Source organism: Carassius gibelio, chromosome B15, assembly GCF_023724105.1.
Source record: "Carassius gibelio isolate Cgi1373 ecotype wild population from Czech Republic chromosome B15, carGib1.2-hapl.c, whole genome shotgun sequence".
Lineage (NCBI taxonomy): Eukaryota > Metazoa > Chordata > Actinopteri > Cypriniformes > Cyprinidae > Carassius > Carassius gibelio.
In genome coordinates this window covers 6126403-6146675 of record NC_068410.1, presented here as the reverse complement: position 1 = coordinate 6146675, position 20273 = coordinate 6126403, and the positions used below count along the sequence as shown (strand labels likewise).

The following is a 20273-nucleotide window of genomic DNA, read 5'->3' as shown; positions in this document are numbered from 1 at the left end:
CTGACGACGATGACCTCTTCATCCGACCTGGACGATTTGTCACGCCGCACGCGGATTTTTTAATTGTCAGAGGATATTTTCAACACCGCGGAAGCTGGTAAGTGGTGTTTCATTCTCAACTAAGTGATTTTGATATTTATTTACTTATTATTATTTTACAAGAACGACGTGAGAACATGCAGATATGTTCTTTATATTGCGGTGTGTAGCCTGTAGTGTAGACTAACGTTAGCGTGCTGTTTGAGGGAGAAACGTTTCACAGGCATCGAGGGCAGAGGCGTCATGCCCATTCAAAGATTTCTGAGCCAAGTTGATTTTAAATACAGCTTCCAAACGCCCCAAAAAAAACAAAATAACCCAGCAGATTAATATTTTTTATATATTTGATACAATCACACTGTTGTGATTAGGTCGTTCAGTGCAGCATCAGCAGCTAAATTCAAATCTGTGTTCGCTGGCTGGCGCTGAGCCAGAGACGTTCGTACAACGCTTCATGATAACCAATCAACGGTTCTGTTGCGCGAATGCAATGGCCAATCGGAGACGTGCAGAAGAGTCATCATGAAACGCGGTCTTTTTGTTCACTTGCTCGCTGACTGAATTATGGAATTATTTAGCAAATTCTTTCTTCAGAGAGAGAGAATAAAAAAAAAAACAAAAAAAAAAATCCTGATGTGCATAATGTAATGTAAAGTGCTTCAGTGATTGTAATGGTAGTTTTTGAGAGTGCCTGAACTCTGGCTAGACTGAATGAAAATGTTATTTGATAATGTAAATGTTCTTTACTCTCTGTAAAATGAAAGTGTTAAAATAAGTAATTTAAAATATTGTTATTAAAAATTACATTAAATACAAATTCAGTCGTATTAAAAAGATTTTATGGCATGATATGGCACTTAAGTAAAAAGTCGGGGTTTTATGTGTAGTTAATAGATTACACTTTCCATTTATTGATCAAATAACAATCTATAAAGGTGCAAAACGCGTTTACTTACACGTTTGAGAATCGAGATATTTCCTGATATAAGCATGTTTGGAATTGTTTTGAATAAAAAGGAAAAATAAATAAAACATAAGCCTATATAAGTTATACAGTGCTTTCATAGCATGACTCATTTGTTTATTGTTTTGTATCAATATTTAAGGTGGACTTATTGATTAGGTGCAAGAATAGTAGTTAAGGTTAAAATAATAGATTGATAATGAAATAGTAGATTGTGCCTTGTTCCTAGATGGACAGAGACTGGAAAGTAATAGATCAGATGAGGAGATGGAGATAGAGGAAGAAAAAGAGGCAAATGTAGACGCACAAGTGACAGAAAGCAGGTAAGCAAGCAAGGAGACAGAGGCTGGTGAGAAAGAGGAAAATGTAGAGTGTTTTCTGTAGTTTTTACTATAACAGCTGTTCTTAATTATTCTGTAGAACAGAGAAGAAAAAGCCATCAGGTTGGGACAATTTAAGACATTTCAGTTTCTAATCCCAGAGCTATTATTAGGTGGAAATAATTTTTCTTTTTTTACTTTTAAACTTAAAATTGTCTCTTCTAATATTTTTCTTTTTCAAAACTGCATCACAGCATTTGCTGCCATATCAATACATAATCATCCATATCGATACGCAAATTGGCAAGGAATGCATCACAATATATTGCTGTATTGCTATTTGAACCGCGCTATTTAAAGCCTTGTTCCATGTGCCCCTTTTATACTTTGAGCACCTGCCCCTCCAAAGGTCTCTGCACGGCCCTGATAAGTGCTATAACAAGTCTCAGTTAGGTTAACACAGTACATGTAGCATGGGCTTCTACATAATATAATAAATAAAATGAAAACAGATAGAATAGAAAAAGAATAGAGCAAGCTAGTGTTAGAGGTCTTTACACATACACACACACACACACAATTGCATAATAAATGATAAGAAAATAGAATACAAAAAGATTAGAAAGATAGTTAGCTTTTGTTTTAATAGAATTAGAATAGTGAGTGTTAAAGTTAGAGGGTCAAATAAAGATGAAAAACATTTGTCATCTATGTTGTTGAAATTTGAAACTTCCACATCATTGCATTATGTTTTTATTCACAATTTATACAGTGTCCCAACTTTTTTGGAATCGGCTTTGAACTTGGAATGACATTTAAACTCAATAGTTCTATACATATTGTATAGTATTGCTCTTTTGTTGGTCTTTATTGCTTCTATTTTCCTCATTTGTAATTCATGTCTTAGCATGTATCTTGACTAAATGTAAATATAAATATATTTTGTCTTTATTCTTTATATATTAAAACCTTTTGAATGTATTTGATTCACACACAGTGTTTTTTCTCAGTTGCAAGACCTTTTGGCTCTGAAAATTTTCTGTGCATATCAAATCTACAAAATGTCTTTGGTCTTTCTCTGTATGTCATTTCTAGTAGGACGACATGTGTTCTTATCTTCATGTGTTAGCGTAGACTGCTTCATCTTCCAGGGCTTGGTCAGATGAGACTGGTCTCGCAACATGCTAATTAAAAAAAGCAAGATATGTTACAAACACCTTAAAGTAGATTTTGTTGATTTAAACAATCTCTTTTAAAGGGGGGGTGAAAGGCTCATTTTCACTCAATCTCATGTTAATATTGAGTACCTATAGAGTAGTACTGCATCCTTCATATCTCCAAAAAGTATTTAGTTTTATTATATTTATAAGAGAAAAATAGTATGTGCCGATTTTTTTCAGAAAAACACGAGCCGCTGGAGGAGTGACGTGTGGGCGGAGCTAAAGAATCACAAGCGCGAGTAGGCTTTTGCGTTGAGAGTGTTTGGAAGTTGTGACATTACCGTGAGGAAAAAAAAAAACATCATCCAAAACAAACCATGGCCGTTTATTTATGATCCAGAATCAGATCCCGAGGCTGAAACTGAACGAGAGCAGCAGCAGCAACGACTACAACAGCGTCTCTATGTCGTATGTATTGAAACTGTATATATTTGCTTATGTAACCCCTCTCTCCCGGGTCCTTTCTGACGCTCCTCGCACTCGCTCCGAGCGGGGCTCGAACCCGGGTCTCCGGCATTTTTGGAACAAAAATACTCCTTCAAACGTACAACTTAATTTTTGAAACTTTGTGCATGTTTAGCATGGGAATCCAACTCTTTAACATTGTAAAAAACTCAGTATGAATGAAATAGCATTTCACCCCCCCTTTAAGCTGTTAATGTTAAGGTACATGCAGTGTTGTTTTATAGTCAATGTTTTATACATTTGGTATCTACATCCAGTAGCCTTCAGTGTGTTACTATCAGTTGTAACAGCTGGCTGATGTGCGAATTTTCAAGGCAATACTTTTTTTTTCTTCTCCTTTTCTGTTCCACATGTACAGTGGGTATGGAAGGTATTCAGACCCCCTTAAATTTTTCACTCTGTTATATTGCTGCCATTTGCTAAAATCAATTAAGTTCAATACGAATACAATCGAATACAGCCATGAGTCTTTTTGGGAAAGATGCAAAAAGTTTTTCACACATGGATTTGGGGATCCTCTGGCATTCCTCCTTGCAGATCCTCTCCAGTTCTGTCAGGTTGGATGGTAAACGTTGGTGGGCAGCCATTTTCAGGTCTCTTCAGAGATTGTGTTTAAGTCAGGGCTCAGGCTGGGCCATTCAAGAATAGTCACGGGGTTGTTGTGAAGCCACTCCTTCATTATTTTAGCTGTGAGCTTAGGGTCATTGTCTTGTTGGAAGGTGAACCTTTGGCCCAGTCCGAGGTCCTGAGCACTCTGGAGAAGGTTTTTGTCCAGGATATCCCTGTACTTGGCCGCATTCATCTTTCCCTCGATTGTAACCAGTCATCCTGTCCCTGCAGCTGAAAAACACCCCCACAACATGATGCTGCCACCACCATGCTTCACTGTTGGGACTGTATTGGACAAGTGATGAGCAGTGCCTGGTTTTCTCCAAAAATACCACTTAGAATTAAGGCAAAAAGTTATATCTTGATCTCATCAGACCAGAGAATCCTTCAGGTGTTTTTTTTTTTTTTTAGCAAACTCCATGGGGGCTTCTGTCGGGCCACTCTGCCATAAAGCCCCGACTGGTGGAGTGCTGCAGTGATGTTTGACTTTCTACAACTTGCTCCCACCTCCCGACTGCATCTCTGGAGCTCAGACACAGTGATCTTTGGGTTCTTCTTTTCCTCTCTCACCAAGGCTCTTCTCCCCCGATAGCTCAGTTTGGCCGGACGGCCAGCTCTAGGAAGGGTTCTGGTCATCCCAAACATCTTCCGTTTAAGGATATGGAGGTCACTGTGCTCTTAGGAACCTTAAGTGCAGCAGAAATGTTTTTGTAACCTTGGCCAAATCTGTGCCTTGCCACAATTCAGGCAGTTCCTTTGACCTCATGATTCTCATTTGCTATGACATGCACTGTGAGCTGTAAGGTCTTATATAGACTGGTGTGTGGCTTTCCTAATCAAGTCCAATCAGTATAATCAAACACAGCTGGACTCAAATGAAGGTGTAGAACCATCTCAAGGATGATCAGAAGAAATGCACAGCACCTGAGTTAAATATATGAGTGTCACAGCAAAGGGTCTGAATACTTAGGACCATTTGAATTTTCAGTTTTTCTTTTTTAATAAACCTGCAAAAATGTCAACAATTCTGTGTTTTTCTGTCAATATGGGGTGCTGTGTGTACATTAATGGGGGAAAAATGAACTCAAATGATTTTAGCACATGGCTGCAATATTACAAAGAGTGAAAAATGTAAGGGGGTCTGAATACGCTCCGTACCCACTGTACATACTATGTACTCGTTTTAGTAATTACAATAACTGGGTAATAACTAAATACTAACCCTTAACCTATCTCTAAACCTAAACCATGTAGTTACCAGTACTTTATTAGGCAAGTACATTACAGGTAAGCGCATGTTTTGTTAAAGAGGTGGTTGACTGTTTTTCTAGGCTTGATTGGTGCAGTTTAACACATCTTATTATATCTTTATAGTTATCATTATTGGTGTGAACGGGCATTAAACTGACATAATTTAAAAAAGCAATATCTCTGTTTGCATTGTACTTTCAGCATCGTAACTTTACAGATATTGTTAATGCTGAAAAAAACATTACACACTGATTAAAATGTAAAAAGTGAAATCACATTCAACCACCCCTTTAAATAAAATGTAACCAAGTTCCATCTAGTAATTATTATTATTATTATTTTTTTTACATACATGACACAAACAACACGTCAATAAATGTCTAATGAGAACTGATGCACTGCCCAGAAATAGACTTCTGCATTACGAAGCTGTGAAAGATTAAACAGTTTGCACTGAGGCAAAGCTACTCACCCCCCAGTTGTCATAAACACGGTCTTTCGGGCAATTTGTGTAAATATCCACATCACTGCCTTTCTCTTCTTTACTGCTTTTCATAAAATGATAGATACAAATCATTAGTAAAAGTTCTGCTAAACAGTTATGTAACAAACATTATATATACACTACAGTCAAAAGTTTGAAATCATTAAGATGGCCTGAGAGAGTTTAGTTTATACTATATATATATACTTTTCTAAATCAGACTTGTTTTGGGTTGTTTTCATTTCATTCTGCTCATTCTTCATTAGAGGTAGATGTGCGGATCTCTTCCCACTGAAAAAGAGGGATTTTAAAATTGCCAGGATATAAAGGATTATAAAGAACCACTGATTGAGTGAGTCAGTGAATGAGGGATGAGAGGTCCTTACCAGCGTCTCCTCAGAGCATACAGTAAAATACAGGCTAAAACGACCACAACAGCTGATGCAACAGCAATGCATATTATGATTACTGTAAAAAGAAACAAGTATGTAAATGAATTATATGCAATAATTATTGCAATTATTATTATGCAATAAATCAAGGTATGTGTTTTTAAAGATGAAGTCTCACAATTTCGAGGAGCTTCCAAAGTTATGGAAGAGCTTCCCAAACTGTTATTGGCAAAGCACAGGATAGTCTCAGGGAAACCCAGCCAACCCTGTAAGGTGAATATGGTAAGAGACTCGTTTTGTTTAATGCTGGTGCTGGAGAAGGCTTTCAAGGAATCTGGACCAAACCACTTGACTTCACTGGGAGGGTTGGAGTCCACAATACAGACACAAACCGTCAAAATCTTAGACTGACAAGAAGATTCACTTTTAATCTCAGGAGGATCTAGACAGACAGACAGACAGACAGACAGATAGAGTATTAGCTATCATACATTATAAACAATGATCACTAAAATATACCAGTTTAAACTGTTGAACCAAGGCCTTACACAATATATTAAGTTTTTGTGGACCAGAACTGTTTTTTCCCTCTGTGTTAAAGGCTGTACAGGAAATGGCCTCAGTATGTCGAGACACTCTCTCCAGTTTGTAAGTAGGGCTCTTTGCTAACATCGTCCCATTCAAGCTGAACCACTGGTAGCTGTTCGCAGGAGGATTGCTGTCACTGGAGCAGGACAGTTCCACAGAGTCATTCTCCTTCACTGAGTGTTTAGTGACCACGCTTACATTATATGGAGGATCTGATTGAGACAAAATGTTAATAAAATGACAAACATTCCGTTCCGAGGTACCAAATGTGTCATAAAACCTCAGATGCCAATAAATGATTTTAATTTTTTACGAATGTAGCAGCCTTTCAGTGATTAAAATGCTACAATGGACACACCTTAAAGAAATATTCCATGTTTAAAAAAATGTATTAAATAAATTAAGATGCAAGGTCAGTACTGCATCCTTCATAACTCCAAAAAGTCTTTAGTTTTATTATATTCATAAGAGAAAGATAGTCTGTACCGATTTTTCCCGAAAAAACACGACCGGCTGGAGGCGTGACGTGTGGGCGGAGCTAAAGAATCACAAACGCGAGTAGGCTTTTGTGTTGAGAGCGTTTGGAAGTTGTGACATTACCGTGAGGAAAAAAACATCATCCAAAACAAATCATGGATAACAGTCAGATTCAGCCGTATATTTATGATCCAGAATCAGATCCTGAGGCTGAAATTTAACAAGAGCAGCATCAGCAACGACGTCTATGTGGTATGTACTGAAACTGTATATATTTGCTTAGCGGTTTTGGAAAATGACTAAGTTCCACTTTGTCGTCTTTTTTTTTTTTTTTTTTTTTTAACTGTACATGTGGAAAGTGCAGTTTGATGCCAACATCGCATGTTGTTTACTTGATGTGCTCATGCGCCGATAGCTATGTTAATAACACAGAGATATTTGAAGCAGTTTTACTCACCGCCTGTGGTTCCAACACACGATCGTGACGCTTTTTCGTTGGGATTGCATTATCCTTAAGAAATAAACGATACGCAAATCCGGCGTCAAACTGGGCCTTGTTTGTAAAACAAGCATCTTCGAAATGCAGGGAACAAACACAAACACTTGCACAACTCCGTTGTTGCTCTGTAAAAATAAACTCCATCCACTGGTCCCTTAATGCTGTTTTTTTTTTGGTAATCTGTGCAGGGTTGTCTTGCCCTGGCAACCAAAAACACACTTCTTTTGTGACATTTCGCGACGCTCTCGCTCTGATCAGTGAATGTATGTTGTGCTCTCAGTGCTCTGCTATATGGGAGCGCGCGCTCTTCCGGCAAACGTGCCCTTAGCACCCATATAAGGAAATTCCTTTCCATCAAACGTCATACAGAGCCATACTCGAAAAAAACTTTCCGAAACTTGTGACAAACCGGAAGGCGTATTTTTGGAACAGAAATACTCCTTCAAACATACAACTTAATTTTTGAAACTTTATCCATGTTTAGCATGGGAATCCAACTCTTTAACAGTGTAAAAAACTCAGTATGCATGAAATAGCATTTCACCCCCCCTTTAAACAGTTTTATTTTTCAGTTCTTTTTCCCATTTCCTGTGCACTCATCGGGGCCAGTGGGAGTGCAGACCACTAAAACTTTGAGTATTTTAACGATTATGGATTGCACTTTCATTGTAATTATTGCAATTGTCTCACAGTAACTCAGAGTTGCAGACTTGAGTCAACTTCAACTTAACTAATCAGCTAATCCTGGAATATTTCTTTAACTTTAAAAATGGCAGGTGTAATTTTTTCCATGTTAAAAAATGGTTTCTCTAAATAAGAAAGGTTCAGTCACACATAATACTTGATACTTACACTGGACTTTAAGTTTCCGAGGACCAGAACTGTTTTTTCCCTCTGTGTTAAAGGCTGTACAGGAAATGGCCTCAGTATGTCGAGACACTCTCTCCAGTTTGTAAGTAGGGCTCTTTGCTAACATCGTCCCATTCAAGCTGAACCACTGGTAGCTGTTCGCAGGAGGATTGCTGTCACTGGAGCAGGACAGTTCCACAGAGTCATTCTCCTTCACTGAGGGTTTAGTGACCACACTTACATTATATGGAGGATCTGATTGAGACACAATTTTGATAAAATGCTATGTATAATGTCAATGGTCTGAGCAGTCTAACATTCAGTTCATTTTAGGTGTTCCTGGTTGCTTAAACACAACATAACTCAACTCAATTCCCCAGACTTCCTATATGGCATATATATACCTCATCAACATCACAGGCTATACTGGCCCTGGCCAGGCAGCTGGGGGGTGAAATAAAATCATTGAATGCCTGGTCCAACCCCAGCACACATCAACTAAAATATCCAGTCAGGCTTCTCTCATGGCCTAGTAATAAACCGACCCATGCCAAAAAACAATAACAAAAAACTCTTCTATAGGGTTTCGGAAGGAAGCGTATGCAGGCCGAAAGATGCTAAAAACTTCTTTCTCCTTCACCTCTTCCTCTCTGTACTCCTCCTCCTCTTCCTTCATTTCTTCCTCCACTCCTTCCTCCTGCTTCTCTCTGGTGTCCCTGACCTCTTCCTTCTGTCTCTCTGGATCCATTGTTACGCACCTAAATGACCGTTTTTTTCCCTTTTATCTCTCCATCAAAGGTTGTGATTGGTGTGCGATACATTGTCAATACAGCAGCCCTCCTCCTGAAGCCAGCAAACGGCCTCGGCTACAAGCCCAAAGTGAGTGAGCTCGGAAAACAGTACTAAACTTAATGTTTTTGAGGTTAATTTGGTTCACAGTAGCTTCATATATAGGCCTTATAATGTGACCAGCTACATGACAGGATGTGGTGTGCTAAGCTGTTTTTTTTTCTCCATTTTAACTTAATTTTAGATTCATGTATGAATTGAATAGTGATTGTGTGACCTATATGAGGGAACAGCCAGTGATACCCTTGGTAGTAATATCAAATGATAGCCTATGACGATGTCATCAGGATACACATACACCGGTAGGCAGTGGCCCACCTTACGGTGACCACGATGTGGTCACAAAGAATTTATAGTTTACCCACCTCTTTTTTTACCACTACACCTCTGTTTGTAAATAACCATATGGTGTAAGCACCAAGAAATGTAAGTATTTTTGTGTAGAGTTTTGCAGTAACAGTTCACCAAATGTGACTCATGTCAAAGCAGGGGAATAGTGTTTATAGTTTTTAACAATCGAGAAAAACTGTAATAGAGGCTTTTTTATAATTAAACTTAAGTTTTCAAATAAGGTTTTCAACTATAGGGGGCCTCTGCAAACTTTCAGTTTGACCACGAGACTACATAATATAGTTATAATAAATTATATAAATATAATTAAACATAAAAATCAAGAGTTCAAAACAAAACAAAACATATATCCTTGCTCCTCAAATAGGATTATTTTGAACGAAAGAATACAGTTTTTGAACATCTGAAATCACCAAATGAATTGTGATTAATTAATTTAATGACAGTTTCTTTTTCAAAGAAAGCATTTAGCAGATGCTTTTTATCCAATGTGACTTACACTGCATTCAGGCTAACATTTTTTACCTAATATGTGTTCCCTGCGAATCGAACCTACAACCTTTCGCTGCTAATGCAATGTTCCACCACTTGAGCCACAGGAATACTAATAAAAAGATATGAATTTACATCTGATCATTTGTTTTAAACTCACAGAGCGGACTTACATTTAACTTTGAGTGTTTTGTGTCCTGTCACCTTCTTCCCGTTAAAGTCTGCAGAGCAGATGAGAAGTTTGTTGTGGTCTTCTCTAGAAGGAGTGAAGGTCAGGCTGTAATAAGTAAGCTTCCATTGACCAAGATTCTGTGGCTGTGATGTACTCGATTGTTTGCCACCATGGCTCCAGGTGACACGAGGCAGGTCTGATGGACAGGAATGAGACACGGCACAGGTAGCATTCACCGGTTTCCCTGATGTCACTTCCTCTTCCACAGAGACGGTAGGATTCTCTGGTGTTTCTGGTGAAGACACACTAATTGTTGACACAATCTCACATGTTTTTTTTCCATCCTTTTTTCCATAATGCTTGATAAGTTCATTAAAATATGGATTTACATATTGCACAACAATTCATATTAATGACATCCGGATAACTTTAATCATCATGTTGTGTTTTGGTCATTTTAATACAGAGAGGAACACCCCATCCCCTCAACCCTTACCATTCACTTTTATGGAAACCATATCTTCTTTCTTTATATAGGAGTACTTGTTCAGATCTTTAATCTCAATCCGGAACATGAATGACCCAGCGTCACTGCTTCTCAAAGAGCTGATATTCAAAGAACAGTTATTTTGGCGCAAATCACCAATGAGACTAGTGCGACCTTTGAACGGGCTGATGATTTTTGAGTTGTCTGTATGGAATACTGTTGATTCTTCATTTCCTTTGTACCAAATCCCTGTAAATTCTGTGTACGTTTTTCCCTTTGCTGGGTAGCTGAACCTACAGGGAATCAGCACACATGATCCAGATAAACCCACCACTGATTTATCCACTGCAATGCTCCATCCATTAGCATTAGCAGATGACACTGAAAGAAGAATAAATCAAAATTATTATTATTTTTTCTCGACAATTTTGTGACAAATTAAAATATTTTATATAATCTGAAAATTTCAATTTTAAAGTTATATAAATGATAGTACATCATAAACATTTTCTAACAGTTATCCTTTTGTATGAATATTTTTCCAAGACACTGTAAGAGTGGTTTCCCTACAGTGGCTCAGGCTGTAGGATTGCTATCAGCACCTCTGCGTCTTCAGGAATTCCAAATAAGAATTTTGTTATTCAAGATATGTTTGGGAAAAGAAAGCAGATGTCTGATTATTTTTGACCCTACAAAACTCATCACGGTACACCTATAGTTTCTTCCCCATAGATGACTGGACGTACTCTGTAATTCCTTTGTGTGAGGAATGAGTCATTTAACTTTAATTTTAACACTGCATGGACTAAGAGCAGAAAATATTTTACTGATGTGTGTGTAAAATTCACTACAACAAGACTAAACAGTGATTATTTACAAGTTAAAACAGCGGTCAAAAATTATAACCATTTTATCAAGTTAAATTTTACTAACCTCTGAGCCAGAGAAATAGTGACAAACAGCTCCAGAAAACCATCTCAGCTTTAAAGTTCAGTGCCTGGAAATGAACAGCTGTCATCGGAATTTAATTTACCAGTAAGCACAGTACCACAAAGTATTGTTTTTGAATGACAGAACATGGTTTCATTTTTCAGTGTTAATGGAGCCTGTGCAGTCCTACATTTGCAATGGATTAGTTATTTAATAAGGAATTTAAATATTCACTTTATAATAATATAAATATATGAATTAGTAACTTACTGTTCTGTCTTCAAACTGTGCCTGAGTTCATCAGAAGAAGACTTATGCACTACATATCCGAGAGCTTCCTTCCCCCCTACATCTGGCTGAGCATGAGGTTTGTGATAATTTAGTCACTTCCTATTTCAAAGGTTTCTGAAATACTGGCTGTACACATTCAGCACATACATAATATATATATATACACACACACACACACACACACACATACATACATACATACATATATATATATATATATATATATATATATATATATATATATATATATATATATATACAGTGTACATAAAGTGGTTTGAAATATATATATATATAAGGTAATATATATATAAGGTTTTTATTATTAAGCAAAACTACATGGCCCTTTGTGAGGACATTTTTGCCCCCTAAACCTAATAACTGGTTAATAACAGTCAATTTGCATGGTTTTCAAGCAAAAAAATAGCCTTTTTAAGGTCAAGCCACAGGATCTCAATAGGATTCAGGTCAGGACTTTGACTAGACCATTCCAAAGTCTTCATTTTATTTTTCTTCAGTCATTCAGATGTGCACTTGCTGGTGTGTTTTGGATCATTGTCCTGCTGCACAACTCAAGTTCGCTTCAGCTTGAGGTCAAGAAGAGATGGACGGAAATTCTCCTTCAGGATTTTGGTAAACAGCAGAATTCATGGTTCCATTTATCAAAGCAATTCTTCTAGGTCCTGAAGCAGCAAAACAGCCCGAGACCATCACACTACTACCACCATGTTTGACTGTTGATTTGAAGTTCTTTTTATGAAATGCTGTGTTGGCTTTACACCAGATGTAATGGGACACATTCCAAAAAGTTCAACTTTTGTCTCGTCAGTCCACAGAGTAATTTCCCAAAAGTCTTGGGGATTATCAAGAAGTTTTCTGGCAAAACAGAGACAAGCCTTTGTTCTTTTTGCTCAGCAGTGGTTTTCGTCTTGGAACTTTGCCGTGCAGACCATTTTTGCCCAATCTTTTTCTTATGGTGGAGTCATGAACACTGACCTTATCTGAGGCAAGTTCAGTTCTTTGGATGTTGCTGTGGGGTCTTTTGTGACCTCTTGGATGAGTCGTCACTGTGCTCTTTGGGTTATTTTGATCAGCCGGCCACTCTTGGGAAGGTTCTCCACTGTTCCATGTTTTTGTCATTTGTGAATAATGGCTCTCACTATGGTTGACTGGAGTCCCAAAGCTTTATAAATGACTTAAATAAGACTTCTTCACACAGGGCCATGTAGTTTTGGATTTAGTTTTCCCTTAATAATAAAAACCTTAATTTAAAAACTGCATGTTGTGTTTACTTGTGTTATCTTTGACTAATATTTAAATGTGTTTGATGATCTGAAACATTAGAGTGTGAAAAAGGGAGCCAACACTTTTATATATATATATATATATATATATATATATATATATATATATATATATATATATATATATATATATATATAAACTTAACCACTGAGTTGTGCCCGCTTTTGGAAGGCCAAACAAAGTAGTTTTACTTTCACAACAAAACACACAGCATCTTGACAACATGGTGGCTTGAGTGGCAGCATCAATAAATTTATGCTTTCTTTCTTTGCGTGAAAATTTGGTTGGTGTTATGCAAATCTTCCGACATTGTGACATAGACATGTGGGGGCGTGCTTATACAAGGCATTTTAGGAGGCTGAGGATGAGTCTTAACTTTTATAAAGAATATCTCTTTGGTTTTGAGACTTTAGTGTTTGCAACTTTAGGGATCTTATCTATTCACGAACAGCTTGCAACACTCCAAAGAGAAAGGAAAACTTGAAATCGCATCATATGACACTTTAATATGCTCATTTGCTGCTCAAGAACATTTCTTATTATTAATTTATAATATATTTATTAATTATTATTATTATTATTTTCCCAACATTATAAATGTGTTCAATGTTACTTCTGATAAATTTAATGCACATTTGATTAATACATGTATTATTTTTATTTTATTAGTATTATTTTATTTTTTAACACAAATGTATTCTTTTTTTTTTTCTTACCACATATGTTTGAATGGTATTGTTTCCATATAAATGTTAAGCAGCAAAAACTGTTTTTAGCAAAGGTAGTAATCAGAAATGTTTCTTGAGAAGCAAATCAGCATATTGGAATTATTTCATTATGATCATGTGACACTGAAAACTGTGATGATACTGAAAATTCAGCTTTGATCACAGGAATAAATTACATTTTAAAACATATTCACACAGAAAAGAGGTATTTTAAATTATAATAATATTTTAACATTTTTCATTTAACATTTTTACTATATTTTTAATCAAATAAATGCAGTAGTGATGAGCAGGGGACTTACATAAAAAACAAAAACAAAAAAACCATCATACCAACCTCTAACTTCTTAACAGTAGTGCATGTTTGAGCTTTTACCTACTAGTCATTTGGTTGAACAGACACACTAGTCAACAGTTGAAGTGGATCAAACCCTCAATCAGTAGTTTTTGTCATACGCACAGGAAACAGAGTTACACTATACAATGAAATTCTTATTCTTTGAATCCTCTAGCAGCCCGAGACATGAGAATAACACAAAGACATATAATGAAGTGAAAAGTGCTAGTGCATGCATGAATAAGTGTGATTTCATATTAGGGTATAAAGTGACCAGTGTGTTGTAAACAGTCAAATATGCATGTAAAAAAAAGTCCACGTGAGGTAGGTTGTGGACAAACTATGTTGTGCATTATACTCAAAGTCCATTTTACAATAATAAGGCGAAGAGTCAATGTACTATATGACAGCAATTTACCAGCACTACTGATGGCCTGAGGGTAAAGGCCATCTCTCGGTCTTGATGTTCTAGCTCTAAAACTCTGAATGTAGGTGTGAAAGTGTAAGTGTGAAAAGGATATGCTGGGTGCGACTAATTATATATATATATATATATATATATATATATATATATATATATATATATATATATATAAAATACACACACACAAACACTCACGGGTAGACATATAATCTCTAAACAACACAAACTGGGAGGACTAGGGCTTAAACACAAGATAATTGGGGGGAAACACAGGTGCATGGAATGTTACAATCAACATGGGACATGGAACACATGGAGGGAAAATACAACAGAGTCCAGGAGCGTGATATACATTGTAACGATTGGAAGGAGGGAAGGAAGCAAGTGCGAGTTAAAGATAATATTTAATAAACAGTCATACAAACAAATAACAAGGAGACAGGAGGCTGGGTGAGTGCTGTAGGTCTGGTAGCAATCCAGGGAGTGACAATGTTCAACGGTGATCCAGGGTGTGGTGGTGAGTAGGCAGCAGGAGAGCGTGACATAGGAACTGCAGTAAGCGAGCCGTGAAGGTGAAGTGTGAAGTCCGTGGAAGGTGAGGAGTGGATGGTAGTGATGTGACATTTGAACCGAGGCGTCGGAGCTTGTGTCGAGAAAAAAGGGGCATGCCAGATGAAGCCACGATTTGAGGCTTGTGTTGGTAACATGGAAATCACGTTACTGATGACAAACGAGGCCTCGGTTTGTGTGGACACGTCATCGGTTCGGTCTGAGTGTCGTTTCTGCATAAAGGGGGTTCGAAACTCACGCCACCTTGTGGGTGTTGTCAGGAGTAGATGAATCAGTTGTAGTAGAGTGAGAGAGTCAGAGTTAGATAGTTGTGTCATCGTCGTTATTGTGTCATACATGTGTTAGGGCTGTATATTATTAGATTATATCAGGTTATATTAGTTATAGTATATTGTTATTATTAATTAAAGTAGTCATATTATAGTATTGTTATATTAATTAGATAAGATTTTTTGGATTGCTTTGGTTTTTTGAATTTGGACTGGATTGCTTTTTAATTTGGATTGCCCTTTTGGATTTGTTTGCTTTTTGTGACCTCTTCCTTTTTCATTGTAATGGAGCCAGCAAGAAAGAGGAAATCCTCCCCTGTCTGGGAGTTTTTTTAAATGGTGGGTCAAAATAAGGTATGTGTATTATTATTGTTTCACTGTCTTGATCTAAAATGAATACTCACTATAAGGCTGTATTATAATATCGTCTGGGTTTCCAGGTGAAATGCTTGCTGTGCCTAAAGGAGCTGACATACAACAATAACACCACCTCCATGCTCAGGGATTATCGAGCACTGCACGAGCAAGCACAGACTACTAACAATCTTTATCAGTCAAATCAAATCAATATTTACGGGGAAGTCGTGGCCTAATGGTTAGAGGTTAGAGTTATGGTTCTAGTCTCGGGCTGGAAGGAATTGTGGGTGGTGGTAGTGCATGTACAGTTCTCTCTCCACCTTCAATACCACGACTTAGGTGCCTTTGAGCAAGGCATTCGAACCCCCAACTGCTCCCCGGGCGCCGCAGCATAAATGGCTGCCCACTGCTCCGGGTGTGTGCTCACAGTGTGTGTGTGTGTGTGTGTTCACTGCTCTGTGTGTGTGCATTTCGGATGGGTTAAGTGCAGAGCACAAATTCTGAGTATGGGTCACCATACTTGGCTGAATGTCACTTCACTAATATTTATCCGAAGTGAATCTCACAAGATCTGAGGATGCACTTGTATATTGGGCTTAACATAAACATCTGTATCCTCATTTATACAAGCTGGTACTGACATTTTCTATGTTCCCCCAGAGAGAGAAACATATTTTATTTGATACCCAGGTAATGGACAACAGGCGCGCAGATGGCACTAGGGACGGGGGGGACATGACCCCCCCAGATTCACAGTAACCAGATCCGTCCCCCTCACTTTCTCAATGAAAGGTTCTATTGGTAAACAGAGGATTAATGTGAGTTTCCGCGATGTACACTAATTTAAGTAGAAGTGACCCGGCCCGCCGTTCCTTTAAACGTGCACTAAATTATTTTTTAAACACGCTTTTGACCGCTGTGTCTGACCGAGTCCCAAAACACACTTGTAGCCAATCAGCGGTAAGGGGGCGTGTCTTGTCCTGATGGCGAGAAGAGAGCGCTCGATTTGAGCAAGGGGCAAGGAACTCGAACGGAAGTTGAAGTCGGGTGGGGGCTGCCATCTTTTAGCAGAACTTCACTTGCGTTAGCATTCCCATTGACTCCCATTCATTTTGGCGTCACTTTGACAGCGAATAACTTTACATCTGAGGCGTTTAAAGACTCTGTTTGTCCATTATTTATTTCTAAAGATACACGACAATGTATAAAGGGCTCCATTACCTTCTATGTTACATTATGGCCCCGTATAAACAGTTTTTGTAAAAAATAGGCTAACGATTGCGTCATAACCACTCCACTCTCTGTCGCATTACCGTACAGACAGGAGGAGAAGCTCGCAGGCAATTAACTTAATATGGCGTACTGGCGTTACATTTGAAAATACTATACAAAATAATTAATTTCGCACAGCTACTAGAAGATTTACATCTGTCAGACAGGTTGCTGACGTCGTCAAGCTTCGTTTGAGTCTGCGCGTCAGAAACGGAAGTGCTAAAAAACGCTAAAACTGGGCTTCATTTGTCTCAATTGAGTTCCAATGGGGTCGCTGTGTCCAATTCTTTTACTGTCTATGGATTTGAGTGCACATTACATTACGGCCGCATATTACATTACATTTACATTTATTCATTTAGCTGATGCTTTCATTGAGAGAGATGGTGGATAAAAAAAAGAGGGTTTACAATCAAGCAAGAGGTAGGACCCGCGTAAATATCGGAGCAGCTTTCCAGCGCGTGGAGAGAAACTCAAGGATTGGGAAGGGCTCGAATCGGACGCTGAGGTTTATTTGTTTATTTTTGATAGGTGAGTAACGATTTTGCGTTGTTTCATACAACTTATCCATGTTGGCATTCGTTTGAATATGCTTGTGTGTCATCTTCGCTTATTTCCGCGATCGTTGTTGCCATGGTTGCGGATGTACGTGTAGGGTGAAGATTTCAAAATAGGGGCGATGCACGGTGGCCGAGAGAGCTCAACTTCACAAAAAACATTCAAATAGAAAAAGCACCAGCAAATTAAGAAAACCTCTTCATCAGTTTGACACGTGCTGCAAATACTCAATACAATGAAATACAAAAACAAGCTACAAATGCTCACAACACAAACAAATACAGAAACGCTCTGCAAATACTCAACACAAACAATATTACCCCAACAAAAAGAGTATTTTGACTATTGATTACCATTTGTATGACCATATTTGTACAAATACCATGGTTAAACTATGGTTATAGTAATAAATCCATGGTTAATTTGTTAATGATTTGTTTGCTTTTTTATATAATAAATGTATTTATTAATTAATTCATTTCAATAGTAAAACCACAGGCTATGGTTAGTTTTTGTAAAGTAAGCTGTAAAAGTAAGTTAGCAAGCTTACATAACCTTTCACAGGTACAGAAATTGTGTATTTAGTCAGCTTATTTAGGCTAATAATATCCAAAGCTAAGGAATCGTATGACCAGGATTGTTAAAATAAACAAAATATATTTTTTCAGAGCAAAGATTTATAAAATATGTCCCAGCCACATTTGTCACTTTACGGTTCCCTTAAATATTTCCGATGTGGTCTGTGTTTTTGCAGCACATTTCTTTATTTGTTTGTATTGTGAGTATTTGCAGCATGTGTTGTCAAACTGATGAAGATGTTTTCATAATTTACTGGTATTTTTGTCATTTGCAGCAGGTTTATCTCTCTCGGCCACCGTAGCAGGTCCTGTTGTGGTATGGGTGTGTTTGTTTTGGTGCTAAAGAATCGGGTCAGGGCAGATGCAGGCTGAAGCACAATAATAGTCTAACCATTACTTTACCCACATTCTCACTTCATACTGTTCTATTGTCAATGAACAAACATGACGATGGTGCTTCCACTGACGTTTACGTTCTCTGTGTGTGTATTGCTATGACTCCTGACCCCGGGGTCCTACGAGGAGCTGGTAGCTGCCTCAATTGTGCCTGTAGGGGTTACCATAGTGATCATATACAGGTGCATCTAAAAAAATTTGAATGTCTTGGAAAAGTTCTTTATTTTTTGTAATTTAATTCAAATAAGCAAACTTTCTTATATTCTAGATTCACAGACTGAAAATATTTCTGACTGAAATATTTCAAGAGTTTTTTTGTTTTAATTCTGATGGTGACTTACAGCTTAGAAAAATGAAAAGAAGGAAACTTTTAAAGAAAAAGAAAAATTAAAATCCAAAGTAGGTAATTATGCACTCAATACTTGGTTGGGGCTTCAGTGTGGCGTGGAATGAAGGCGATCAGTCTGTGGCACTGCTGAGGCATTACTGAAGACCAGTTTGCTTTGATAGTGGCCTTCAGCTCCTCTGTATTGTTTGTCAAATGTTACTTCTCTTCCTCTTCACAATACCCCATAGATTCTCCGTGAGGTTCAGGTCAGGTGAGCTGGATGACCAATCAAGCACGGTAATATCATGGTCAGCAAACCACTGGGAAGTGTTTTTTTCACTGTGGGCAGGTGCTAACGTCCAACGAAGAGGAAATCAGCATCTCCATAAAGCTTGTCAGCAGATGGAAGATGGAAGTGCTCCCAAAATCTCCTGGTAGATGGACTTGATAAAACACAATGGAGCAATACCACCAACATCACAGCACCCAAATAATCTCTGAATTCAGAAACTTCACACTGGACTTTGTATTCTGTGGCTCTCCAGTGTTCCTCCAGACTCCAGACCTTGATTTGATTTCCAAGACCTTGAAAAAATTTGACTGTTGGACAGCTTGGTCCCCCCCAGTTAAAAAATCCCATCTGCGCCCCTGATGGACAAATGTCTGCTCAGGTCATTGATTCAGTATTACACATGACACAAGCTTTAAACATATTTTTCGTAAATTGTTTGATTATAAACTTGAAATTCTTGAAAGACCATACTGTACATAACTCATTTATGAACACTAACTTAACAACAGCAATAATAATAATAATAAATTATAAATAAATAAAGATTACATGACCACAATCAGTCCCCCACTTCCGTCCCCCAATCTGTCAGAGTTGAGTTGGTCCACAACAAGCACGCGCAAATGTGTCATTTTTTGAATGGCTACAGAAAATGAATCAAAATGGACAGACGTCAATTGAGTGGTTTTTCAAAAAGAAAGTTAAAGAAAGACAAGGACACTATTTGTTGGAACTAATTGGAACTAATTGTTACAGGGATCTAAAGTTTTTTTTCAAACGAGTAAAGAATGAGCTCAGGACGACAATGACACAGAAGCGATTGACTGCACTCTCCATGTTTACCATTGAAGTTAAAGCTAAAACATTACTGTCTACAGCCGCGAGCTCTCTATGCTGTTCAGTGCTCCTGTAGTTTACCACTCAAGACACAGAGCGCCCTCTCGCGGCTGTAGACAGTAATGTTTTCTCTTGGTTCTTGATTCTAAATTAATTAAACTTATAGTCCAGTGCGAATTATATATGTTTTTTTCCTTGTCACAACGTATGTTTGGACTGATGCGATTAATACTTAGGTGCGACTTATAGTCCGAAAAATACGGTAGTTTATAAATTACATTTGAGAAATCATC

At 37.7% G+C, this 20273-nt stretch overlaps 1 protein-coding gene across 7 annotated transcripts in view; it reads right to left on the bottom strand.

The window, feature by feature from the left end:
- Positions 1-863: 863 nt before the first annotated feature.
- The window catches only part of LOC127972460 (myelin-associated glycoprotein-like), a 37565-nt gene continuing 18155 nt past the window's right edge, over positions 864-20273 (bottom strand). For 2 of the 7 annotated variants that reach the window (XM_052575952.1, XM_052575958.1), the window contains 9 exons: positions 10518-10682; positions 10023-10313; positions 8161-8412; positions 6293-6544; positions 5923-6186; positions 5739-5820; positions 5560-5643; positions 5341-5416; positions 864-2507 (listed from right to left, as the gene is read on the bottom strand). In XM_052575952.1, coding sequence (XP_052431912.1) covers positions 2442-2507; positions 5341-5416; positions 5560-5643; positions 5739-5820; positions 5923-6186; positions 6293-6544; positions 8161-8412; positions 10023-10313; positions 10518-10682 — 1532 coding nt within the window. In that variant the 3' untranslated portion in view covers positions 864-2441. Of the gene's footprint in view, positions 2508-5340; positions 5417-5559; positions 5644-5738; positions 5821-5922; positions 6187-6292; positions 6545-8160; positions 8413-10022; positions 10314-10517; positions 10890-11441; positions 11520-11708; positions 11815-20273 lie in introns of those variants that run through there. The other 5 variants (XM_052575955.1, XM_052575957.1, XM_052575953.1 and 2 more) reach the window with 5 other exon arrangements.